This window comes from Heptranchias perlo, chromosome 15 (assembly GCF_035084215.1).
Source record: "Heptranchias perlo isolate sHepPer1 chromosome 15, sHepPer1.hap1, whole genome shotgun sequence".
Taxonomy (NCBI): domain Eukaryota; kingdom Metazoa; phylum Chordata; class Chondrichthyes; order Hexanchiformes; family Hexanchidae; genus Heptranchias; species Heptranchias perlo.
Window position 1 is genome coordinate 33,255,446 of NC_090339.1, and position 22,572 is coordinate 33,278,017.

General features: G+C 42.0%; 1 protein-coding gene across 1 annotated transcript; it reads right to left on the minus strand.

The window, feature by feature from the left end:
• Positions 1 to 1,883: 1,883 nt before the first annotated feature.
• On the minus strand, positions 1,884 to 20,695 carry rbm41 (RNA binding motif protein 41). Its single transcript, XM_067997041.1, has 7 exons — positions 20,625 to 20,695; positions 18,063 to 18,182; positions 14,083 to 14,275; positions 10,495 to 10,699; positions 7,628 to 8,046; positions 5,439 to 5,586; positions 1,884 to 3,883 (listed from the first exon to the last, which is right to left on the minus strand). Exons 1-7 carry the CDS (start codon positions 20,630 to 20,632, stop codon positions 3,783 to 3,785), a joined length of 1,194 nt encoding a protein of 397 aa, XP_067853142.1. The 5' UTR covers positions 20,633 to 20,695; the 3' UTR covers positions 1,884 to 3,782.
• Between the last annotated feature and the right edge of the window lie 1,877 nt (positions 20,696 to 22,572).

The following is a 22,572-nucleotide window of genomic DNA, read 5'->3' on the forward strand; positions in this document are numbered from 1 at the left end:
AATAGGTTAGATAGGTGGTTGAAGGGAATATGGGAACCAAGTAGACACATATGAGCAGTAAAGCTAATCCCGTGAAGAATAAACACCAACATGGATTGGTTGGGCTGAATAGCCTGTTTATATGTTGAAACATTTATGTAATTCTATGTTCAAATCAGGATGGAGTATGATTTGGAGGGGAACTAAAAACTTAATTGTGTTCCTTTCCTCCACCATACATACCTTTTAAAAATATTTAGTTGTGGTTCAAAGTGATACAACTCATGTTTTTACTGCTCTACCTTGCCAGTTGGGTTTGAGTTTGTGGCCCACACTTACCTGCCATGCCCTCAATACCATACTGCACCTGCAACCCCCCCCCCACAAGTAAGTGTTATTTGTGCCCAAATATATCAACTGTACCCTCAACAGCCAGGTCTGATCCAGGCCGCCACCCCCCCCCCCATACTGCCAAATTACAGATCCTTCACACCCTCCCACAGATGATACCAGACTCCTCCCTCCAAACCCCAAGGGCAAAAATCCTTTGAAAATCATTTCCACTGCCAGTTTGCTTTCCCATTTAAAATTTTACAGGAAAATTATTTATTTATAGAATAGGATATTGTTTACAATACCTGTAACTTAGTCTGTAAATAGCAAAAAGATACCTTAAATAGAGTGATGTATGACAGGAAAACAGTTGAGAAGCTTTACCCTGTTTCTCCTGTGCATGTAACTTGATAGTGCCTTGTACACAGAACTTGACACACAAGTTAACCATTTCTTGATGAACCAGATTTTTCAGAGCATGCATTCAGCTATGGGAATGAAACTTGGTATTCTACTACAATTTCTCAAGTCTTTGTGTTCCCAGCAGTCACCAGACTCAATTATTTGCAGGCATCTGTTCCTTTTGTAAGGTTAATTAAAATAAACTGATCACAGGCCAAGATATAAGCAAGCTTCAAGCAAAAGAGACTAAAATTCTTCCACTCCCAGGGTAGTAAATGTGTGGATCAGATTCCCTCCCAAACTAATCAATACTACGTACATTAACTTTTTTTTAAAAAGAGAGCTGAATGACAGATTGAAAGATACAAGTATAGATCCAGCTGGTTTAAAAAAAAATCAAATGACTCTCCCTCCTGTAGTGACCAGGGAAATACCATTTGTGGAATCCATAAAATTAAGATTTTAATCTAACATGGGTGAACTTTGGATTGAAATCTTCGAGTTCTTTTTCTGCATTGCTTTCTCTTGGAGACACTAACTGGTTATTTACCTCCCTCAAGGAAGACTGCAAGAATGGAAACTACATATGGCACATTGGTGAAAAGACTTTTTCTTATTCCATACTTTTAAATAAATATCTATTAACTAACGGAACAGGTGAAATCACACAAGCAGAGGAAATGTTGTACAGTGCTGTTTAGAAATTGCATTTGATCCCTGAAGCCAGGTTGCAGCCTTGAACTTGCTCACTGCACAATATATATCATGTATACATTTTTGGAATTTTAAGTTCAAACATTACTATTCTTTCTTTCCCTATGCTTTCTTACCATTTCAACGAGGGTTCCAGGGCTTGAGCAACATCATTGGAAAGTCTTTGAAGAGGATCAACTCCTGTACTGCATCATCACTGACGGTTTATTGGTAATATCCTTCATTGATTTTGCAAACCCAACTGTGTACAAAGCACAAGACTCTCACTGCAATAAATTCAAAATGTCGGAAAATATTTTGACTCGCAAATAGGAAGACTGACTTTAAAGGTCAGTTAATATTTAAAAATGGCAGTACACAATTATTCTAGCAAGAGAGATAGAAACAAAAATCACATGGGCAATATGCAGCTACCAGGAGCTGCATCAATATTAAAAGACCAGCCAAACTCAAAATTGGTGTCAGTCATTCTCTCTTTATTCATCTAAATAAAATAACTGACAGGTAACTGAATGAAAGGACAATGTTCCTGGAAACTTTCATGGGATTAATTCATCAGCCTTCAAGAATTCTAATTCAAAGCGATTCTATATATGATATTCTACCCAAATACCCAGTGTACAAGTTCCTTCCATTGATTACATAAAGGGTTAGTCATGACAGATAAATGACACCAGTTGAAAAAACTACAGCAAAACTTTTTACTTGGAAAAACATCTTGGTCCCAAGTAACATAATGACATGGATACTCTATTCCTTAGCATCGACAACGTCTACATAGTTTTAAAAATGATGACTGGTTACTCTATGGGCAATATAAATACAACTCCCAGGAATAAAGGAATTTTAAACTTTAAAAAAAAAATTATTTTCACATTCCTTACAGTTACTTGCAACTAAAGTTCACTCCCTAGCTGGATGTATGGGAAATCAGTTTGTTATCTCTTTGGATCACTGCCTAGATTGACAAATGGGAAGGCACATAACAAAATGTAAAAGAGACCTGTCAGTTGAGTTTTGATCTAGACAGAATGCTATGCTGCCCTTTCAAACAATTACCTCCATGCCAGACACACCTCAACCATATCAGAACTCAAAATCACAACCACAGTGAGTCATAATTGTGTTCACAAGTACAATTACCACTGTTGCTGTATTGTAATCCATCAAGAAAGCTAACCTTGTTTGGCTGTGAATTCTACCTTCAAAATCACAATAACAAACACAAATATAATCCACAAGATATGCCTAAATGTATACATGCTTGATGTGGCAAGGATTTGTTTTTCTACATTTTATGTCCATAGTTAAAGAGTAGATTCCTTGGGAGGGTAGAGATGTAACAATGGATGAAGTTTGAATGTTGGATAATTTCACATCACAATGAGCTTAGGTAGACCCACTCTCTAAGGTTTGGCAAGACTGAAAAACAGCAACTTGCTAGGTTGGAAAAAGCACTGGTCTGTTTCATAATTTCTGGGTCTGCTCTTCACACCTAACTAGTCACTTGTTCATATGTATCAAAACCTTTTCTATAAAAGTCCTTATTAGGATTTCTTTCCTCCAAAGAAGTTCAAGTAACAATTTTTTGCCCTATATAAAGTTAATTCCGAGCAGTTTAAAAAAAACAGTAACTGTTAAACATCTCAGTGCTAGTTAAGTATGTGTGAAAATGCGATTATAAAGCAGTGTGGGGATGAATAAGCTGTTTGTGTAGGTTAGTCATAATGTGAGATAAATTTTGCTGAACTGAAGGCTTTTTTTTTATTTGTCCCACTTTTCTCCCCTCTCTTGAAGCAATGACTTTTGCTGGGGTTCTGTTCTGTCAGCAGCTACTGGCACAAAAGGCCATTCTTCACTTATGAGCCTAGAAAGTGAATGTTGCTTTTTCAACTATAGGGAGCCTTAAATGAAACCACTTAGCTGCATGGGGCACTGAGTAGTGGATCAGGAGCATGAAACTCGATCATTCTTTTCTTGTCCCTAGCAAAAGGACAGTGCAATCAACTGCAGCACTTTAGACGAAACGCTCGCTGAGAAAGGCTGAGCACTAGGGACTAAATCTGGGACTGTCCTCGTTCTATATGGCTCAGTACCACGTGGTGCATTTACCATTGGGAAGTCCAAAATTTTTTTTTAAAAACACAAACAAGTGAGGGTATGGGTTATGTACAAATGAGGGTTATTTTCATACACTACAGTATTTAACCTTGTTTCAGAAAATATCCATTGCAGATGCCTGGTCAGATAATTTTTGGGCAATTTCCAATGCTCCAATGTGTCTGTGGCCCCAGAGACCAGAAGCCTCATTGTGCTAAAACGCCTTCCATAGCCACAGTTTCTGCGAGCACAGGTCACTGATCAGATCGGTTCTGTCCATACTCTATGATTACTGGCTTGCCCATCAGATTGTAGCCATTCACCATGTTCAGTGCTTCCATCGACATCTCCACACCTAAAAGGAATGAGTCAACTGAAAATTAAGCTGAAATTACTCACTTTGGATATCTGACCATTGTAGGTTCAACTTTCAACAGGAAATAAAATCTCACCATATTCAAGTTTAATCCTGTCATTATGTGGATGCACAATAATGGGAAACATGGACATATCTATGTACAAAGACTATGATATTATCTGTTTGTTCCTACCACACCTGGTGCCTAAAAGCAACAGTACATTAATATATCCTGCATGCATATGTGCAATATTTATGATGCATGCAAAGTATTTTTTTGGATAATGAAGATGGAGGCAAACCAACACTCAGGAGCAGGTGTCCATGTTGTTTAAACAAGGTGCAAGACATTTTAATATATAGCTAAATTTGCTTTTCTTCTCTCTCTCTCTCTCTCTCTCTCCCCCTCCCCTCCCAAGTTTCTCCTTTCCTTTCTTGAAAGAACTGACTCTCATTCAGGGTACAGTTCCACAGGTACCATTCATGTTTGAACCTAGACAGTGAGTGTCAGCAGGCTACATGATCATGGAGAGGATCACTGCAAAGTCTGATCTAGGTCTCAATGTCTATACATACAGAATTTCCAGCAGGAGTCATTGGGTAACAGGTGCAAGAACTTTAGCTGACTTTCCACTCCTAACCCAGGTAGCATCCAAATACTAGTCTCAGCACAGACCAGAAATTGAGCCTGTATGGCTTAGCACTACACAGGACAATACCTCAATGTTCTTGACCATGAGGGAATCTTACACAGAAAATCTATTATATATGCAATTTAGAAAATACACTGGTATTCTCTGGTCTTAGAGGTTCAGACATGAAACCAACTGCCAGAACTACCAACAGCACTTTAAAAGTTACAATTATAAATGCAATTTTTCATTAAGAGTGCAACTGACAACAACCAAGCAGTTCTGTTGTTAGCTGCACTTGTAAATACAAACAATCCGATCTTTATTCCAGCAACAGCAGAGACATTTTTTTCATTGGTTTTATGAGCTGTTACAGGATTTATTGGCTCTGCTTTTGACCTAATAAATGTGTGGAACTGGCTTAAGTGCATCCGATGTCAATAAATGGCCAATCAAAATGTTGAGATTGAAACAGAGACCATAATTATATCATTACGCTGCACACATGCAGAGGAAAAAAGTTGCAAATTGGTGCTCACTGTATCAATACAATCGCTGGAACCTTCAACTTCGGCAGAGATGTAAAATGGGCGACCTCAGATTGGCCACCCATTATATACTCCGCTCGATTTTCATTTCCATTGTAGTCAATGGAACGGAAAGCTGGGCAGAATTTATAATGGACGGCCAATCCGATATCACTCGCTTTACACCCCTACCGAAGTTGAAAGTTCTGGCCGTAGAGCTCTCTTTCCCTGAAGATACTGCTGACTGAATGTCATTTTCTAAAACACATTTGCCCTAATAAGGTCAAATAAAAGATGTAATAAAGAAATTTTACTGTTTGAGGCTTGATGAACAAAAACAACACTATAATAACCGCCTAGGAACTAGCTCCCTTGGCATGTGGCGATACATACTTGGGAAGGTGATGAATGCTTGTCCCTTCATTCGGCCTGTCAATAAACGGAAAAGGAGTTGAGGGCCGTCCTTTTGTTGGAAAGAAACAAATAAGGAAAATAGATCCTCCAGCGTGGCTTTTGGATTCAGGTTTTTCAAGTACAGAACCTGGAGGAAGGTGAGGGAAAGAGAAGAAATAAAGCACAATGAAGTCAATGGTCAACTGCAACCTTGAATCACACAACAGTCAGCACCACATCATCAGCGGCTATACTGCCACATCTGCAAGTGATCAGATTGATTTTTTTTTTACTATCCTCACTACCAACAGTCACAAAGTACTGTTGGTAGTGAGGAATAGAAATAGTTTCTCCAATTATTCTCCAAATAAATTGGAAATTGATACCTGGCTTGTGCTAAGTCAGATGATATTAGCCAATGCAACAGTTGGGGCTATTTAACTGGTCTCAGTGCATGCAGGCTATGGAGGCAGAAAAAAAACACAGGTCCCCACTTCTGAAAGATATTAAATGATCTTGCTGGAATTGTACTTGTGGATCTTCACTGAGAATCAAGCTTAGCTGCAATAGTCTGCCCTCTTTACCCCAACTCAGAAGAGCATCCCTTATTACCCCAAAGTGCCATTTCCATTTCCCATACCAGCCAGCCTTGTGGCTTCTGAGTGAAAACAATTTGTGCTGTATCCCCAAATCAAGAGTTTTAAGTATGAGGTGATCATGCTGAAGCCGTATAGTGCTCTGGTCAGGTTGCACCTTGAATGTTGTGTTCAGTCCTGGTGATTGAGGCACAAGGGAAACATGTATGCCATGGAAGTGGTGCAGAGAAGGCTCCAAGGCTGATTCCTAGAGTCACAGGAAAGGTCTGAAAAACTTGGGACTCTTTAGCTTTGAAAGGAGGCAAATAAGAGGGGGCCCTTATAGATGTATACAAGACAGAATGCAATAGAAAAGATTAATCCTGAGCACTCTGGAATCATTCAAGAGGCAGTTTCATGTCTTAATGAGGGAATTGCAGCTTTCTATGGAAGGATAAGCAATAGATGGACAAATGGCCTCTTTTATCTGTACTTTGTAATTTGTGATCTCATTCTTTAAACCCAATAGGACTTTATTGATAAGCTAAAACACAATACATTTATGATCTTGTATGTAGTTGACTAAGCCAAATCTGATCTTATCTGAATCACTTTTAAAGGTCCATTAATATGGTAATGTATTTAGCAAAAAAATGCCTTCATTCCTACCAACAGCTTGTAAAAGGTATATTTGTTCTTACTCCACTGCCCCGAAAAAGTACTTTGGTGTTGTAGCTTTTAAAATATGCTGGGAATAGCTCACCTAATAGCCTTTTTACTCCCTTTCCTTCCCCCATCTCAGCTTTGAAAATAAACAAGCAGAAGCAAAGTCCATGATGTGACTGGTGAAACATTTTGAACACAAAGGATCAGAATTGTTGCAAGTTAGAGAGTAGGACAAGGAGAAGCATATATTTTAAATTGAATAACATAGGTGAAGGGCCAAGCTCTATAGTGCAGGACACCAACAAATGTTGGATGGAAGACAAGATAAATTTAGTGACTGGGCGATGCCAAGCTTTGATTTTAAAAGCCTGGTTCGTAGGAAGAAGGGAAAAATTGTGCGTATTCTAAGTGAGTTAAGTGAGATGAGTATAAGGAGTCTCAATCCAATTTCTAGTCGGTTCAAACCCACAACATAAAATTGACTAATTTGGCATAAACTTGGCTGATTGCTGAAGTGGAAAAATGCCACAATCATGCAATGGGGAATGTTACTCTGTTGCCAGAGATAAAAAGACACGTGTTATTTGAAGATCTACGGTACATTTATCCTGTAGATACCTAAGTTATACTTGACGTGGGACAGCTTAAAGTTACACTGGGTGCCTGAAATAAAAATAACCCCATTCCCCAGCACCAACATCATTTGCCTTGATAACAATTACTCCACTAACAAGGATGAATACAATTACAGACAATTTCAGTTTTTAGTCACTGGTCAGAGGAGTTGGCTGTAGTAGGTTTTAAATAATGCTACAATCAATATGACCTTCCTTGGTGTTTCACTTCATCACAGATGTTAAGTTAGTGGAAATGTGGATTTTTTTCCTCACAAAAGGTACACTCATCAATAATACTTTTCTAGTTAATCACTAATATTTAATCTCATACCCTGCTTGGTTGTCCAGGATTATAGTTTGAAAATCTGGGAATCATTCGGATTTCCTCCTCAGAAAGCTTGTTCCTCCTGATCTCTTCTTGGGGAACAGCTTCCACTTGCTGAGTAATTTTCTGAGGGCCGTGTGTGCCGGTGCTGGGTAGGGTTCTGATAGGAACATTTACAGAAAGCCTCTTAGTGCTCTGGTTTTCATACTGATCAGCAACACTGAGCTCACTTTGTGGTGGAATAAATAGGCCAGTCATTTCTCCAAAGGTACCTCCTTCACTTGTTGCCGTGGAAGGTATTTCCATAGAAGACCCTGGTCTGTTTTTCGGAGTGTCTCCCGTTCCGACTGGATTGTTTTTGAATTTTAGTAACATCATTTCCAATTGGTTGATCGGGTCACTCTGGTCTTTTATGTACTTTTCATCTGAAGTGGAAACAATCCGAGTTATATTTACACATGGCATAACAGAGGAACAGTATAAAATGAGCATGTCAAAGAGCATTTACGAATCAGGACCTTTTCCCCTTCCACTCCCCTTCAACTTCTTGGGCCAAGTATGTCCTGTGGATGAGATGATGGGTACCTGATCTGTTCCTAGCCATCCCAACACTGAGGAGATTTCAGGGAACAAAAACTGGGAGAAAACAACACCTAGGAAATATAAACATGTGACACAAGCCCAAGGATGACTCTCCTTCCCCTCAATTTAGCTGAAACCCAAATGAATCACAAGAACCCAACTGCTGTGGTGCTACATGTTGGGGCTACCTCCAACCAGATCTGGAATTCTATAAAACACAGGTAAAAGTAGACAGTTTCCAATCAGTGTACCACAGGTCACTTAGCACATTGGTTGAGTGACTCAATAACTTCTAATTACTCTGCTGCTTCCAGGTGAAATTGACAGTGGGAATGGACTATGTTGATAAAGACATAGGAAAAGTATATTTAATTAGTATATGCAAATTTACACATTGACTTTAATGAAAATAAGATCTTATTATACATTGGCAAACGTGCATAATTCATAAATATATTTTTTTCACTTTTGAAAACATGAATATAGCCAGGCTTGATAAAGAGTGGACAAATGGAATGTTCACCCTTGACCCAACAAATATTAAGGTCAGCAACACAACTGCTTTAGTACAGGCCATGTCTTTATAATTCTTACTTTCAAACATGCAGGGTGTTTTCTCTGGTATGGGCACAAGCTCAGCATTTAGGAGGGGAAATGAATTTTCTTGTGACACTTGGACAGGAACACAAGAGCCACTGTTCACAGCTTTATAAAATCACAGCAAATCATACTTTAATTTTTTTTTCCCTCTTACCCTATCTCCCCTGAACACTGACTCATTCTGGAGTACTGATCCATGAACAGCAATGGTCTTTTGGTATCTTACTCAAATGGCCATTCTTAATGCGTGACCCTAAAGAATGAGTGCTGGTGGGTTATTTGACTATGTGGCTCAGCATCACACCACCCAGTGCATTTACTCCACTGAGCCAATGGAGCTTTAATATTGATTGTACATGGATGGGCATTGAATCTGGAGGGAGCAGCATTCAATTGGAGAGCAAAACAATAGTGGCCCGGGGAATAGTGGTGAGGGGAGAAATGGTTGAGGGTAAGGAAATCATCAGAAATAACACAATCTGGCCCATTTAGGAGCAGCTAATTTGGCAGTCCCTCTCACACCACGTCGCAAGCTATTTTTGCCCATTTAATTAGGTCCTTCACACCACGCATTATTCTCTGATCAGAAGAAGGGGCAGACAACTTGTTCCTAGGTCTCCCCGCCCAAGCTATTCTAGAACCAGCGGCTGAGACTCACTCCAATTTGCTTTCTTCCTGCTGAAGAGCCTCAACTCAGCTCACATCCTCTGCTAGATGACCTAATGGAGAAAGGGAGTGTGCCATATGAGGACATTAGCAACCAAGAGGGCAACAGTGATTTGGAGTTGCACTGTGCTATGCTATGGGTTGTAGGATACAGGTGTACACCCCCAATTTTCCAGATGGTAGGTTTCAAATCTCAATGCTGCTGTCATGGAAGCGGAAACCAGGGAAGGAAAAATCAGAGACCAGGATATCATGGGCCACTCCTGCACACCTCCAGTGGCCAGTTATGGAGTGACTTTGGCAGAGCATAGGGAGCAGGTCTCCAGGCCTTGCTTGTAGCTGGGGAAGGTGTGCGAGACACTGAGGAGATTTCAGGGAACAAAAACTGGGAGAAAACAAGAAACTTACAAACAAAAAATAGAATTAACCAACGGCATTCAGATGATGACTGGCACAAGGTTATACAGAACCATGTTCTGTGTCCACTATTCTGAGAATTTGCCAGTTATTTGTCACAAATAATCTGCAAGGGTACAGAACAGTAAGTATTACAAAGTAGAATCACAGAAACATATAAATTCATAGAACAGGTCTTTGTCAGTATTCTTTGAATAAAACAAGAAGAAATGACTTTTTTTTTAATCACAAAACTGGCTAGAGTCAAAGAACAACTATGAATGACGCACAGCTTTCTGACCTCCAAACTGAAGCAGAGGCCTTGAGTTCTCTGTGTAATTAAACACAATAACGCCAGGTCTTTAAGTCTCTACTGCTCCAATGCTCAGCACTACAGTGTAGTGAGACATGAGTTAGGACACAAGATCTCCCACATTTCACCCATATCATCAAAAAGCTAGCTATTTACTTCCTTTCAAAGAAGAGAGAAAGAATTACAAGAAAGTTACACCAGGCTATTCCTACTTATCTCCCTGAGCAGAAGCTACCCTTCTCTCTTTCCTAGGGAATGATTCAGTGAAAACAGAGAGGAGGAAAAAGTAAACATATTTGACAATAAAAATCCATACCTTGGTAGTACAGTGCTTTCAGGAAAGTGTATCGGTCAGTTCCCTGGAACATGGCTTTTTCAATCTCCATCTCCCTTCTGTTCAGCTGTTTACTTCCTGCGAATCTCTGTGGCAATGACAGAAGTCGTTGGCGCTCCTCAATCTTCTCTTCAATGGCACGGAGTCTTTGCTGCACTGCTGCTGGGTCTGCTCCGAGCCCTGAGAACTTTAAACACAAACAGAATTAGCTTTCAAAGTATGGCTTTCTGTCGCCAATCCTCCACTGTTGAGTGCCAGATTTCAGCTTTGATGCTGTAGGGAGGCATACAGAAGAGGCCAGGTGCTTCTCCATAAGGAGGAGAAAATAATGAGAGAATCGTACTTGTGCACATTCTAGTGGCCCGTTTCAGAGTAGCAGAGTTCAGGGAGTAGCGCAGTTGCACACACGAATGGCACACGGAGACTCAAGAAAGAAGAATGGGAGAATCATCTATTAAATATTTAAAAACAGTGGAGGGCTACAACATTCCAATGTTATTGCATCTGTAGGTGGCACTGTGACACTAACATTATGTGACCTAGCATTACTGTGACAACGCCACTATGATTACCTACAACTCCCCCATTCGTTCAAACTGGAAGCAGTTTTTAGTCTTGTCATAAATTACTTCATTCTGATGATCCCTGTTGTTCCTGCCATCTTTTCAAATTTACAACCTCTCAAAACCATATTTCCTTTCATAACCCAGTCTCCAATTTACTGAGAAGATCTCTATCATTCCAGTTGTGCCCCAATATCACTGGCGCGCGAATTGTTAAGGGACCATTACCTGTGAGTGACCCATATTCCGGAACCGAGATCACATTAATGTCAATCCCTTGGAGTAGTACTGAAATGCAGTTGTGCAGGTGGTTTATAATTTTTAACGGTTTGCGGATCCCTCACATTTGGGAGTAATGCCCAGTGTCCACCTTCTCACTTTTCTTTTGAAATCGACATCCTTAATTGTACTCTGAAATTGCCAGGATGAGTAAAATTAGCTTGCGTAGCCTCCCGAACATTACCAAGGCTAGGGACCACAGTAGTCCCTTTATTTTTCCAATCTTCATTTGCTGCAGTTCAAGAGCCATCCCCATGCCACACCATCCCCTTAATTGGCTGCATTTCACATCTCAACTTCTGTTCACTCCCCACACACAATAAACCCACTAACTGCAAGTCCAGTTTGCAACTTACTCCCCACTGGTTGCATATCCTCACCCACTGGTTGCAATTCAAGTTCAAAGTTCCACCTCACTCCAGCTGCAAATCCCCCTATAGGTTTAGTTCCACATTGACAAAGAACCATCTATTCTGTAAGCCTTTGCCACATCCAAATCCCCTCCCACTGGCTAAAATTAATTTACCCTCCTTGCTGGATGTATCCACCCCCCTACCATGGGTGCATAACACCTTATTAGATGATCCCTTCCCCCACCCCAAACATCCCACTGGCTGCAGTTCCACAACAAAGGCTATCCCTCCCCTAATTCATTTCCCCTTTCGCAGTACTCCTTACCTGACTGCATTTCCCATCCACGGCACCCACTGTCTATATTTCCCCTTCCTTGCTGGCTGTCCCATGCCTCAGTCCTCCTCCCTCCACATACCTGAATTCCCCTTCCTCAGCACTCCCCCCCCACCCCACCCTTGTCTTTGCTCTTCACCTTCTCCCTTTGCTTCCCTTTCACCTTCCCTAGCTTCATCCTCTTCTCTACTCTACTCCTCCCTCCCCTCACCCCCTTGCTCCAATTATTCCATCGTCCTCTAACATTCCTGAAATGAGTACCGCTTTTTGTCTCGATTCTTCATGTGCAACGCCATAGGAGATCAACTATATATGATATATATGAAATATATAATATATAATCTGTATAATATATTTTATATTTAATAAATATATATATAATAATGGCGACTGTCACAATATTCTAATAGTATTGCAGTTGTAGGTGGCGCTGTGACGGTCACATCATGTGACTCACTAAGTAATGTGGGGCTCAACTAATGTTACCTGTTAGCACCACTATACACTGAAATCCCCTATCCTGAAAGAACAACCCCACTGTTTCCCAACTTATTAAAATTTTAAACTGAGGTTGCGTTCTCCATTTTCACAATGAAGCTTAAAGTTAGCACGTGGAATAAAGAAATATTACACTGGAAAGTTTTGTTTCTCCGTTACGAGTCGGGATGTTGAAGATTATGTTCAGAGATCGGCCCAATAACAGCACCCATAACTGGGCTGTTTGAAAAAGAGTCGTTGGAGACAGATGAGGGTTGGGAACCTAAACAAATCACTTCGGGACAGAAATTGAAATAGGTGACACTCTGAAGCAGCATCATTGAAATCGGGCGGAATCCCCCAAGAAAGATATACACCCCTGACCAGATCTGTCCTCCCCCATTAGCGCACAGGTGATCCTCTGATCTTGTTGATGAAGTTCTATAAGCCTTTTCCAACCTTGCTGTCTGACCCTCCTGCTGAGTTTTTGCCGAAGTCCCCCTCTGGCTGACATTGTCGTCCCATAGGTAAACCAGCATCAAAAAAATCAAGTGTATACCATCCAACCCGTGATGTCCTGCTCACCACGTCATGTTCTCTTTCAGTAACTCCTCCCTGTTTTTGAAGCTCCTTCCATAAAGCCTTGCACATGTCAATTCAGCGTAGAGTCCGGATGGGCCACAGTACAAGATTGTGTCCATTGCCGTGGAGTTCAAATTGCTGAGGCTTCACTAATAGTCTTTCAGAATGCCCTCCTCCACCCATCAGCAGCCCCCCCACCCCCGAGATGATTTTCTGACCCTTAGCTTAATCCCATTCCCTGCTCTTCCTGTTCCCCTCTCCACTTCCTCTTTCTTCCTCCCTTTCTCACATCCTCCTCCCACGGTTCCCCTTTCCCCGTTACCATCCTCCTCCCCTTTCTTCCTTCTTCTCCATCCCCTCCCCTCCCATATCTCTATTCCATTCTCTGTTTTCTCAATCCCCTCCTCTCCCCACTTCTCTTCCCTTCTCCCCCACCTTCTCGCCTCTGCTTCATGTGCATCTCCTCCTTTCACCTGCAGCCTCCTGACCACTCTTCTCGCCTTCCCCATTCCCCCTCTGGTTTCATTAACACCCACCCTCTTTACTTTAAAAATTCAAATGTGTCTTCACCACCCTTGTGCAATACCACAGACAATTAACTAGTGCTTTAGTAAGAAACCTCCCAGAGACTGCTCGAAAGTAGCCCTGGCAAAAGCCTGACAGCAGATCCCATCTGCTTGTTCTCTCCAGATTTGAAGTACTGAGGTGATGCTGAACAAATCACAAATTCCTCCACGGCTTCAGAACTGCACGTGCATGGCTGCATGTGATCTATATAATTTACTGGATGAAACTGTACTGTGTAATATTAAGAATATGTATGCTTAACACATTGATATAAAATTCCTTTGTCTGCTATTTTATAAAAAGCATTAACCCTTTTAAATCTCATGTGACCATGCTACCCTCTTGGACGCTAAATATTGCATAGTGTGATTTCACCCTGAATGAGATTCCCAAAAATTCTCCAATCACAACTTACCTTAACTAGAGATTCTCTGTCTTGCCAGAGTTCAATTTCTCTGTCAGTAAGTCCAAGTTCTCTCAGGGCAGCAATCTCCCCATCTCCTTCCTGCAGAGTCTGGAACTGTGATAGACTCAGCACTCCTGCTGCCTGCTCCCCGAATGGCTTGTATAAAGCACTTGGGGCAAAGCATTTCTTCTTAGCTATGCATCTATGAAAAAAAAGAGAAACTTCAGTTATGAAAAAACAGCAGCAAGTCAGCATATGGTAGGTCGGGTGATTAGAAGCTGATTAGAGGTTAAGGACATCAGATATTTTTTAAAATAATATTCCATTTTCCCAGCTGAGGCCCAGTTCTTTCTCTTATGAGATGAGTGTTGGTGCTCGTCAAACAATGTTGAGCCTCATGAAGGTTGGCCTGAATCCATACCTGCTCCTGAGCCCATACCTGCTCCTGAGCCAAAAGCGGCTTCAACTAAGTGAAACCAATGTCAATGGAACTGAGATGTCCTGATAATCAACATCTTTACTGGAGGTGGGTGTTTGAAACTCACAGGCCATAATGTCTTCAACCAGTAAATAGCCAATACTCACACAACTTTATTAGTACAATTATATAATCTTAGGATCGCCCCCATTCACTAATTGATTGCTTTTCAGACCTGAGGCTAGATGAGGGTTTCTGTGTCAAGCTCGACCGCAAGATCCAAATCTAAAAGAATTGAGCTTTAAGTGTCTTAAACGCTTGTTTCTCAGAATGCACCAGTGGCAAAATAAAGCAGCAGAAAACAGGTATACATTAGATAATGAGGGACAAAGGCATCGTGGAGGATTTGTTCAATGAACAACTCATCAGACACTGCCTTTCAGAATTACTTGATGAAACTTGATGGGGGGAGGGGGAGAAAGAGAGAGGTGGGAATATTGTTCTTCAATTAATTAATGAACTGTGAGAAGAAACTAAACCTACTTTTGAATTATACATAAAATTAAATACTGCTTCTCCTATTCAAGTATTGAGAGAATGGATTCTAGGATTTATTTTATCTTGTGAAGTACAAAATGATATTTGGGAAGGTGTTAAGGCTACAATTCCTCATACTAAGCTTTAACTGATTTGTTTCAGATCTGTTAATAACATTTACTAAACTCCACACAAGCTCATATCTGTTGGGATGCAAGGAAGTATTATGTACTCTGTTGCATTTGTGGGGGAATTTAAAACAGCGAAATAATTCTGGTTACTTATAAAGGTACCACTGTTAGCTGTTTCTCTCCATGTTACAGGGCATGCCATACTTTCTGTTGGATGGTTTGTAATGGGGTGTTGCTCATATTAAAAACATCTATAAAATTGATTGCTAGAGTAGGGTCACATGAACATGACCAACCCACTCTAGATAAAAGAACATGTTTGGTTTAGTTGGGAGCCACAGTTCCCACTTCACAGTAGAGAGCCATGTTGCACAGAGACTGAATGTATTCAACACTAATTAGCACTATGGAGCACATTAATGACAATCCTAACATTTTAAACCTTCTAAAAAGACTGCAACCATATTGAAATTTAAATTAAAATCACTTAGTTCAGTAGGCTGAGTCCTCATTTGGGATCTCACTGTGCAAATAAATCCTAATTTAAACTCTGGAAGAAAATGTTTGGGACAAAAGGGAAAAGGCAAAAAATCTGGAAAAAAAAACAAAGAAAAATATTGCAAATGTTGTGAATCTGAAATAAAAAGAGAAAATGCTGGAAATGCACAGAAGTTCCATCAGCATCTAATAAAGAGTCTCCAGAGAAACATTGGGCTCGATTTTCGCACCCGCGATCGGGTGCATTCGTGGCGGGGGGGCTGCGAAAATCGGGGATTCCCGAGGTGGGTTGGGAGCCCGGCTCCAACCCACCCCATTTCCGGGTTCCCCACTGACGCGCTCACATGCGGGCGCAGCCCCCGCATGTGGGACTCCCGCCGGTAATTAAATCCGGTGGGGTGCCACTTAAGTAATTGAACAGGTACTTCAGGTTGTTTACAGACCTGATTGACCTGTTATTTTAGCAGGGATGGGATTTTGCAACTGACTGGGACTGTTTCCTGTACTGGGGGCAACACTCCCAGTTCAAATGGATGTGTTGCAGCCATCAGCCTGTGGCAGCTGCAAAGGTCCATTTGACAGGTGGGTGGAGGGGGACCCTCACTCATTGCAGGAGGCCACTCTGTCACTTGGGACAAAGTTTGGCCTCCACCACCCTCCTCCTCCTAACAATAAAATTCACAAACTTGCACACTTACTCCAGGGTCCAGACAAATGTACCTACCTTGCGGACCCCCTCAGATGTACATCTTCCGGATGGGGGCCGCCGTAGCTGCAGTCATGACCTCCTCGGAGGGCGAACAGCATCACCAGCCTCGCCGTCCACCTCTGACACGTGGAGCCCTACCACACAGTGCTGTGACACATCTACCTGCACAGCAGGAGGGAAGGAAACGGCAGAGAGAAATGCATCGCAGAGGGCACTACCCTCGCCACAGGGTCCACAGACCGAGGCTCAGCTTCCTGGACCTCTCTGAGCAGCAGTGCACACGGAGGCTCAGAGTCACTCGATATGTAGTCATGGACATTTGCAGCCTCCTTCATGCCGAGCTGCTCCCGAGCATCATCTTCTTACCTGTCGCTGTCAAAGTCACCACTGCCCTCAACAACTTCTCCTCCGCATCCTTCCAGGGTGCCACCGGGGACATCGCCGATGTCTCTCAGTCGTCTACACAAAAGAGCCCTGCAAATACACCTACACCCATTCTGCAGTGACACAATGGGTGGCATCAGTTGTGGGTCTTCATTGTGATCCTCAGGGAAGGGCATTATTGCACAAACCAGACAAGATTCGCAAAGATGTGGCAGTAGTGGTGTCAATATAATATGTAATGTGAGTTGATCAGAAATTAAATACAAGTTAAAAACCATGACAAACCCTCAAACACCCTTGTGCTCACGACACGTTTGCCTTACGCTTCCTACTGCACATATGTGATGCATGCCCTGTGGCTACAGCACAGGTAGCGGCAGGTTGAGTGAGGCTGACTGTGAAAGAGATGCATGAGAGGCTGAGAATGAGATAGAGCCATGAGATTGTATGAGGATTGGGTTGAGTGGTAGTGGCGGGATGAGTACTGGCGAGGTGAGTAAGTGCAGGTAAGATGAGGATGAGGTTTGAGTGGGTGTGAGGAGCGTTGTGACAGAGTAGTGTTGGCAGTGCAGAAGGAGATGTGGGGTGGGGGCGGTGATGTGGCAGATGGAGTGTAGGGGAATGAGTAAGTGTACTCACTTTGGCTGACCTACTTAGGTCATTGCAGCACCTCCTGCACTGTATGCAGGTGCGCGATATGTTGGTGGTGCAGGTGACCTTCTCTGCCATCTCGAGCCAGGCCTTCTTGGTGGCAGAGGCAGGCCGCTTCCTCCCACACGCCGGGAGGAAGATCTCTGTCCTCCCCCTCCTCCTCACCCCATGCGATAAGAGCTGGAGTGAGGCATCATTAAACCTGGGAGCAGCCTTTCCCCTGGGCTGCTCCATGCTGTAATTTTTCCTATTTCTTGCAGCATCAGTCAGTGGAGGACTGCCCCTTTAAATAGAGCTCCTCCAGCTGACAGACCTTACTGCGCATTCGCAGTCCGCCCGCCGCGCAGCTTAGCAGCGGGGAACCCGAAACAAGAGGTAAGTGGATCCAATCAGCCTGCGATTGCGCGCGGAGCAGACTGGTTTCGCCCCCCCACCCCGCCGCGAACCCGCCGCCATGGTAATATTGGGCCCATTAACCTATCTTCTCTTCAGATCCTAATAGTATCCTGAGTATTTCCAGCAGTTTCTGTTTTTATTTTGTAATTTTGAAAGTACTATTATGGAATATTATAAACATGTACAAAACCATTAATAATTTCTTATTTCACAATATTCATATAAAAACTTAAGTTCTTTTGTTAAAAATTGTTAGTATACTCACTCTTCAAGTGTTACTGTTGTGTCTAGCTGGTGCTTCAACAGGTTTTGTAACTGCCTCTCTCCTTCGGTTTCCAGCTCCTCTGGCTCAACATCCTCATCACAACAAATACGACTGCTAACCCTAAACAGTGGTGGACAAAGAGAGGTGGTACTGCTCACATTACACCAGGATAAAACACTACAAGGGCACAGCCAGTGCTACGGGGTTAGACAGAGGCTCATACCCATGATGGTCCACATAATGAATTCCTCGTTTCTGCCATGCCTTCAGGAAAATAAAATTAAAAGCCACATATATACTTCCACTGGTGAAAATTAACTAAAGGTTTGACTGATTTCCTTTATTTGTAACACTACAAAAATATTTTCTGTTTAAAAATGTACAATTATTAAAATGGAGTATGCCATGAACCAGCCAAGAGATGATAAATCTACTCCCACTTCAACTTGTGACACTGACATTAATCTACTTGTGATTTCTCTGGTCAGCAGTACCGGTGTGGATATTTTAATCACAGGACTAGGATAGATCCTCTGGATTTGAGTGTTTAGGCTAAAATACTAAGTTCTGACTGGAGTTAGTACTATTATAACATGACTATCTTTGAACAATCTGCTTCTGAGAGGAGCACATAACAGGTGAAAAAAAAAATTCTTGAAAAAAACAGGAATTGTTTGGGGGGGGGGTGGGGAATAAGTAAAAGAGGCACTATCTTCACATAAAATTGTTAGACTTTTGTTGTTCAGCAAACACATAGTAACATATTTACCAAAGCCATTTCTGTATGTCTACCAAAAACATGATGCAAATAATATTATGTGCATCAGTGCCCAGCAGAAACATAACTGAAAAGAAAATGACTCATGGCAGTTTTCCTCCCTGATGATAAGCCACCCCCTGTGCTACCAATGACCATTAACCTATATAGTCCTTGAAGTGTGCAAGTGAAAGTGAAAGCTGAACTCCCAAATAATGGTGTCGAAATAGTTCAGTGAGATCAGCATTGTTTATTTTGGATCTTCAAACATAAAAATAAAAAAAATTAAAGAAGAAAACTTGAAGACAAGAATCAATGATTAAGCTCACTCAGTGAACTTCTTTGGTTTTATCATCAATAACCCTCAGTCTCTGTAGTATTCCTGCAAACTTTGAAGCACTAAAACCATGTGGTAGTCTATGAATACGTATCAACAGTACTTAACTGTAGTTATCCTCCTCCTTTCCAAGGGCAATCCTACCATGAGTAGAACATTACTAGAATATATTGATGACACCAGTAACGTAGTTAGAAAAAACAGTTCTACTAGATTAATTGGGGGGAATCAATCTAGTAAAACTGTTTTTTTCTAATTACATTAGTAATTTGCTCCACTTTGATTCCCTTTTTCTTTTGAAGTCACTGATTCATACAGGGGTACAGCTCTACTAGCATCTACAGTTTCCAGCCATTCTTCATTTGGGAGTCAAGACAAGCAGGTTAATAGACCATTATAACTAAGTCCAATCCTGTCCTCACCAAATATCCATATAACAAACACATTTCCAGCAGGGATCACTGCATAGAGATCAGCAGTGAGAACCCTGACTGATATTCCCCCCCTCATCCTGGGATACTGAGGCTCATTTTAGCACTCTTATCACCACCTCAGATAAGATCTGCTAACAGCCCAATCAGGGATCAAACCTGGGACTTGTACATCTATGTAACACAACATATGGTGGGTTTATCCTCTAAATTAATGGAAAGCTACTGTGATTGTTTTAAAAATAAAGATTAAGTGCAAAGATAGTAATAACATACTTTACACTTTGCCAGGCCTACAATATTGGAACTGTATCAGCAAAGGAAGTTCAAAGCTGCAAGTTCCTGTACACCTATAATATACTGCAGAGACAAACATGAACACAATAGATTCACAACTGTATTCCTGTATCTGCTTTTCCAGGTTGATGGAGACAGGAAGAACAACTATTTTAAGATACCCAACCTTAAAAGGATTTTCAGCCTTTTCAACAGAATTGCCAAGGTCAACTGGAGACAATGAACTGATTTTGTAAGAAAACGGTAACACACTCACTGAACAATTTAAAAACAGTAATTGAGGCTGGGAATAGGTGAGACTTAGCAGTTTAAAAATATATATAAATGATTACATATGCAGAAACATACATCAGAAATCTTACAAGAGGAAACAAAAGGAAAACAAGCAATGCCTTGAAGCAAATTTTTTTTTGTATTAAAAACTTATGTAGGTCCAAATTAAGCAGAAGGTTTCATTTTAATTTTTGAAAACCATGAAATTTCATTGTGAGCAGCAGTACAAGGTTCTGAACGGGCAGTTTCATTGCCCCTCCTTGGATACCCATAAGCCTCCACACGGGCAGCCATCTCCCTCTCCAGCATCTATTCTTGGGCTGCTTCGACTGATTATAACAGCCTTCCTCAAGCTGAAGCACAATTAATGACCTGCTTTGATCCTACTGAAACCCTGCCCCATTACCGATCCCTCCGTGATATATAAAGTCCATTAATACCCTCGCTGCTCAGTCTCCGTGATTTACCTGCGCATCTTCACTCAGCTCCTCCTCGCCGACACAATTGCAGTCAGTCCCGCGCATGCGCCAAATTACCGCTCGGCGCCCTGGGAACTGTAGTTTTTCTCTCCACGAGCCCACAAAAATCACGTGACTAGCTAAACGTCAGCTCTGCGCATGACCAAGGACCAAATAGCATCATGGGATATGTAGTACCGTGCTCGTGGCAGGTCTGGTAATTGGCGGGTGATTATAAATACTTGTAAATATTTAATTGCATACGAATTTAAATGGTTGGGGGAAGAAAATATCTTTCTTTCCTTCCCGCCTTCCCAAGTGGATTACATTTTTAGTCCGCAGTGTCTGGGGCCTTGGTTTAGTCGGGCAGAGGTAGCTGGGTTGTAACCTGCGCACTGGCGGGGATTGGCACATAGGCCGGGCCTTGTTTTCAGGGCTGTTCCTGTTACTTCTGTCGGTGAAAGTAACGTTTCCATTGGAAAGGACTAGAGGCTGCGACATTGAGTGGAGGGACTGGTAGTTGGGAGCCGGTATCGGGGAGCTGGGTCAGTGTAAGGTATTGGCCCGCCGTCACTGGGATCTTAGTGTAGTGGGGAAGGGGGTGAAATGTCGAGAACGAAAGGACCTGCATTTATATAGCGCCTTCCACGACTTCAGGATGTCCCAAAGCGCTTTATAGCCAATGAAGTACTTTTGCAACATAGTCACTGTTGTAATGTAGGGAACGTGGCAGCCAATTTGACCACAGTAAGGTCCCACAAACAGCAATGTGATAATGATCAGATGGTTACCTAAGGAACTCCAAGAATTTGTCCTTTTACAGTGTGTTCACACTGCACATTTTATATTGGTGCTAAACATGGGTGTAAATTGGAAGTTTCGGACTAAAAATGTAAACTTCGGAAATGGAATGAGACTGCCACCCCACAAAGTCTTTCTTCCTCGTTCCAATATCAGGTCAGGCAGGCCCAAGTCCAGATGTGGGCTGCAAAACTGCACCATTGGTACGGTTATAGCAGTGTTGTCCAATATATTAGCCACGAGTCACATGTGGCCAGTTGGAATTGTGTCTCATTGTGCAAGTCAACGTTCTCAGCAATCACTGATGAAATCTAAGCTGTTTGCAACTGCTGGACCAAAATGTAGAAGCTGCACTAAGATATGCTGCAGCTGATAAATCAATGCCTGAATTCCCAACTTTTAAAGGGAAAGACTGCAAAGTTTCACACTAAATCATGGTAGATGTTAATATACATGTGAAGTACATTTGCATATATTGTATACATGTGCAAGGCCTTTCTATTAAAATTAGTGCATGTGACTAAAACTCACTTTAGTCATGCCTGTAGCTAGTCAGTGATATATATTGGACAACACACAGTTATAGTTTTTTTTAAATTCATTCATGGCATGTGGACATCGCTGGCAAGGCCAGCATTTATTGCCCATCCCTAATTGCCCTTGAGAAGGTGGTGATGAGCCGCTGCCCTGAAATGCTATAGTCCGTGTGGCGAAGGTTCTCCCACAGTGCTGTTGGGTAGGGAGTTCCAGGATTTTGACCCAGCGACGATGAAGGAACGGCGATATATTTCCAAGTCAGGATGGTGTGTGACTTGGAGGGGAACATGCAGGTGGTGGTGTTCACATGTGCCTGCTGCCCTTGTCCTTCTAGATGGTCGCAGGTTTGGGAGGTGCTGTCGAAGAAGCCTTGACGAGTTGCTGCAGTGCATCTTGTAGATGGTACTGCAGCCACGGTGCGCTGGTGGTGGAGGGAGTGAACGTTTAAGGTGGTGGATAGGGTGCCAATCAAGCTGACTGCTTTGTCCTGGATGGTGTTGAGTTTCTCAAGTGTTGTTGGAGCTGCGCTCATCCAGGCAAGTGGAGAGTATTCCTGACTTGTGCCTTGTAGATGGTGGAAAGGCTTTGGGGAGTCAGGAGGTGAGTCACTTGCTGCAGA

Excerpts from the sequence above, each read along its gene's own strand:
- rbm41 (XM_067997041.1), bottom strand. Across the intron at positions 10,700-14,082 it reads ACAGAGAATCTCTAGTTAAG|TTCTCAGGGCTCGGAGCAGA; the intron begins GTAAGTTGTGAT and ends TTGTGTTTAAAG. Across the intron at positions 8,047-10,494 it reads GAAAGCACTGTACTACCAAG|ATGAAAAGTACATAAAAGAC; the intron begins GTATGGATTTTT and ends TTTCCACTTCAG.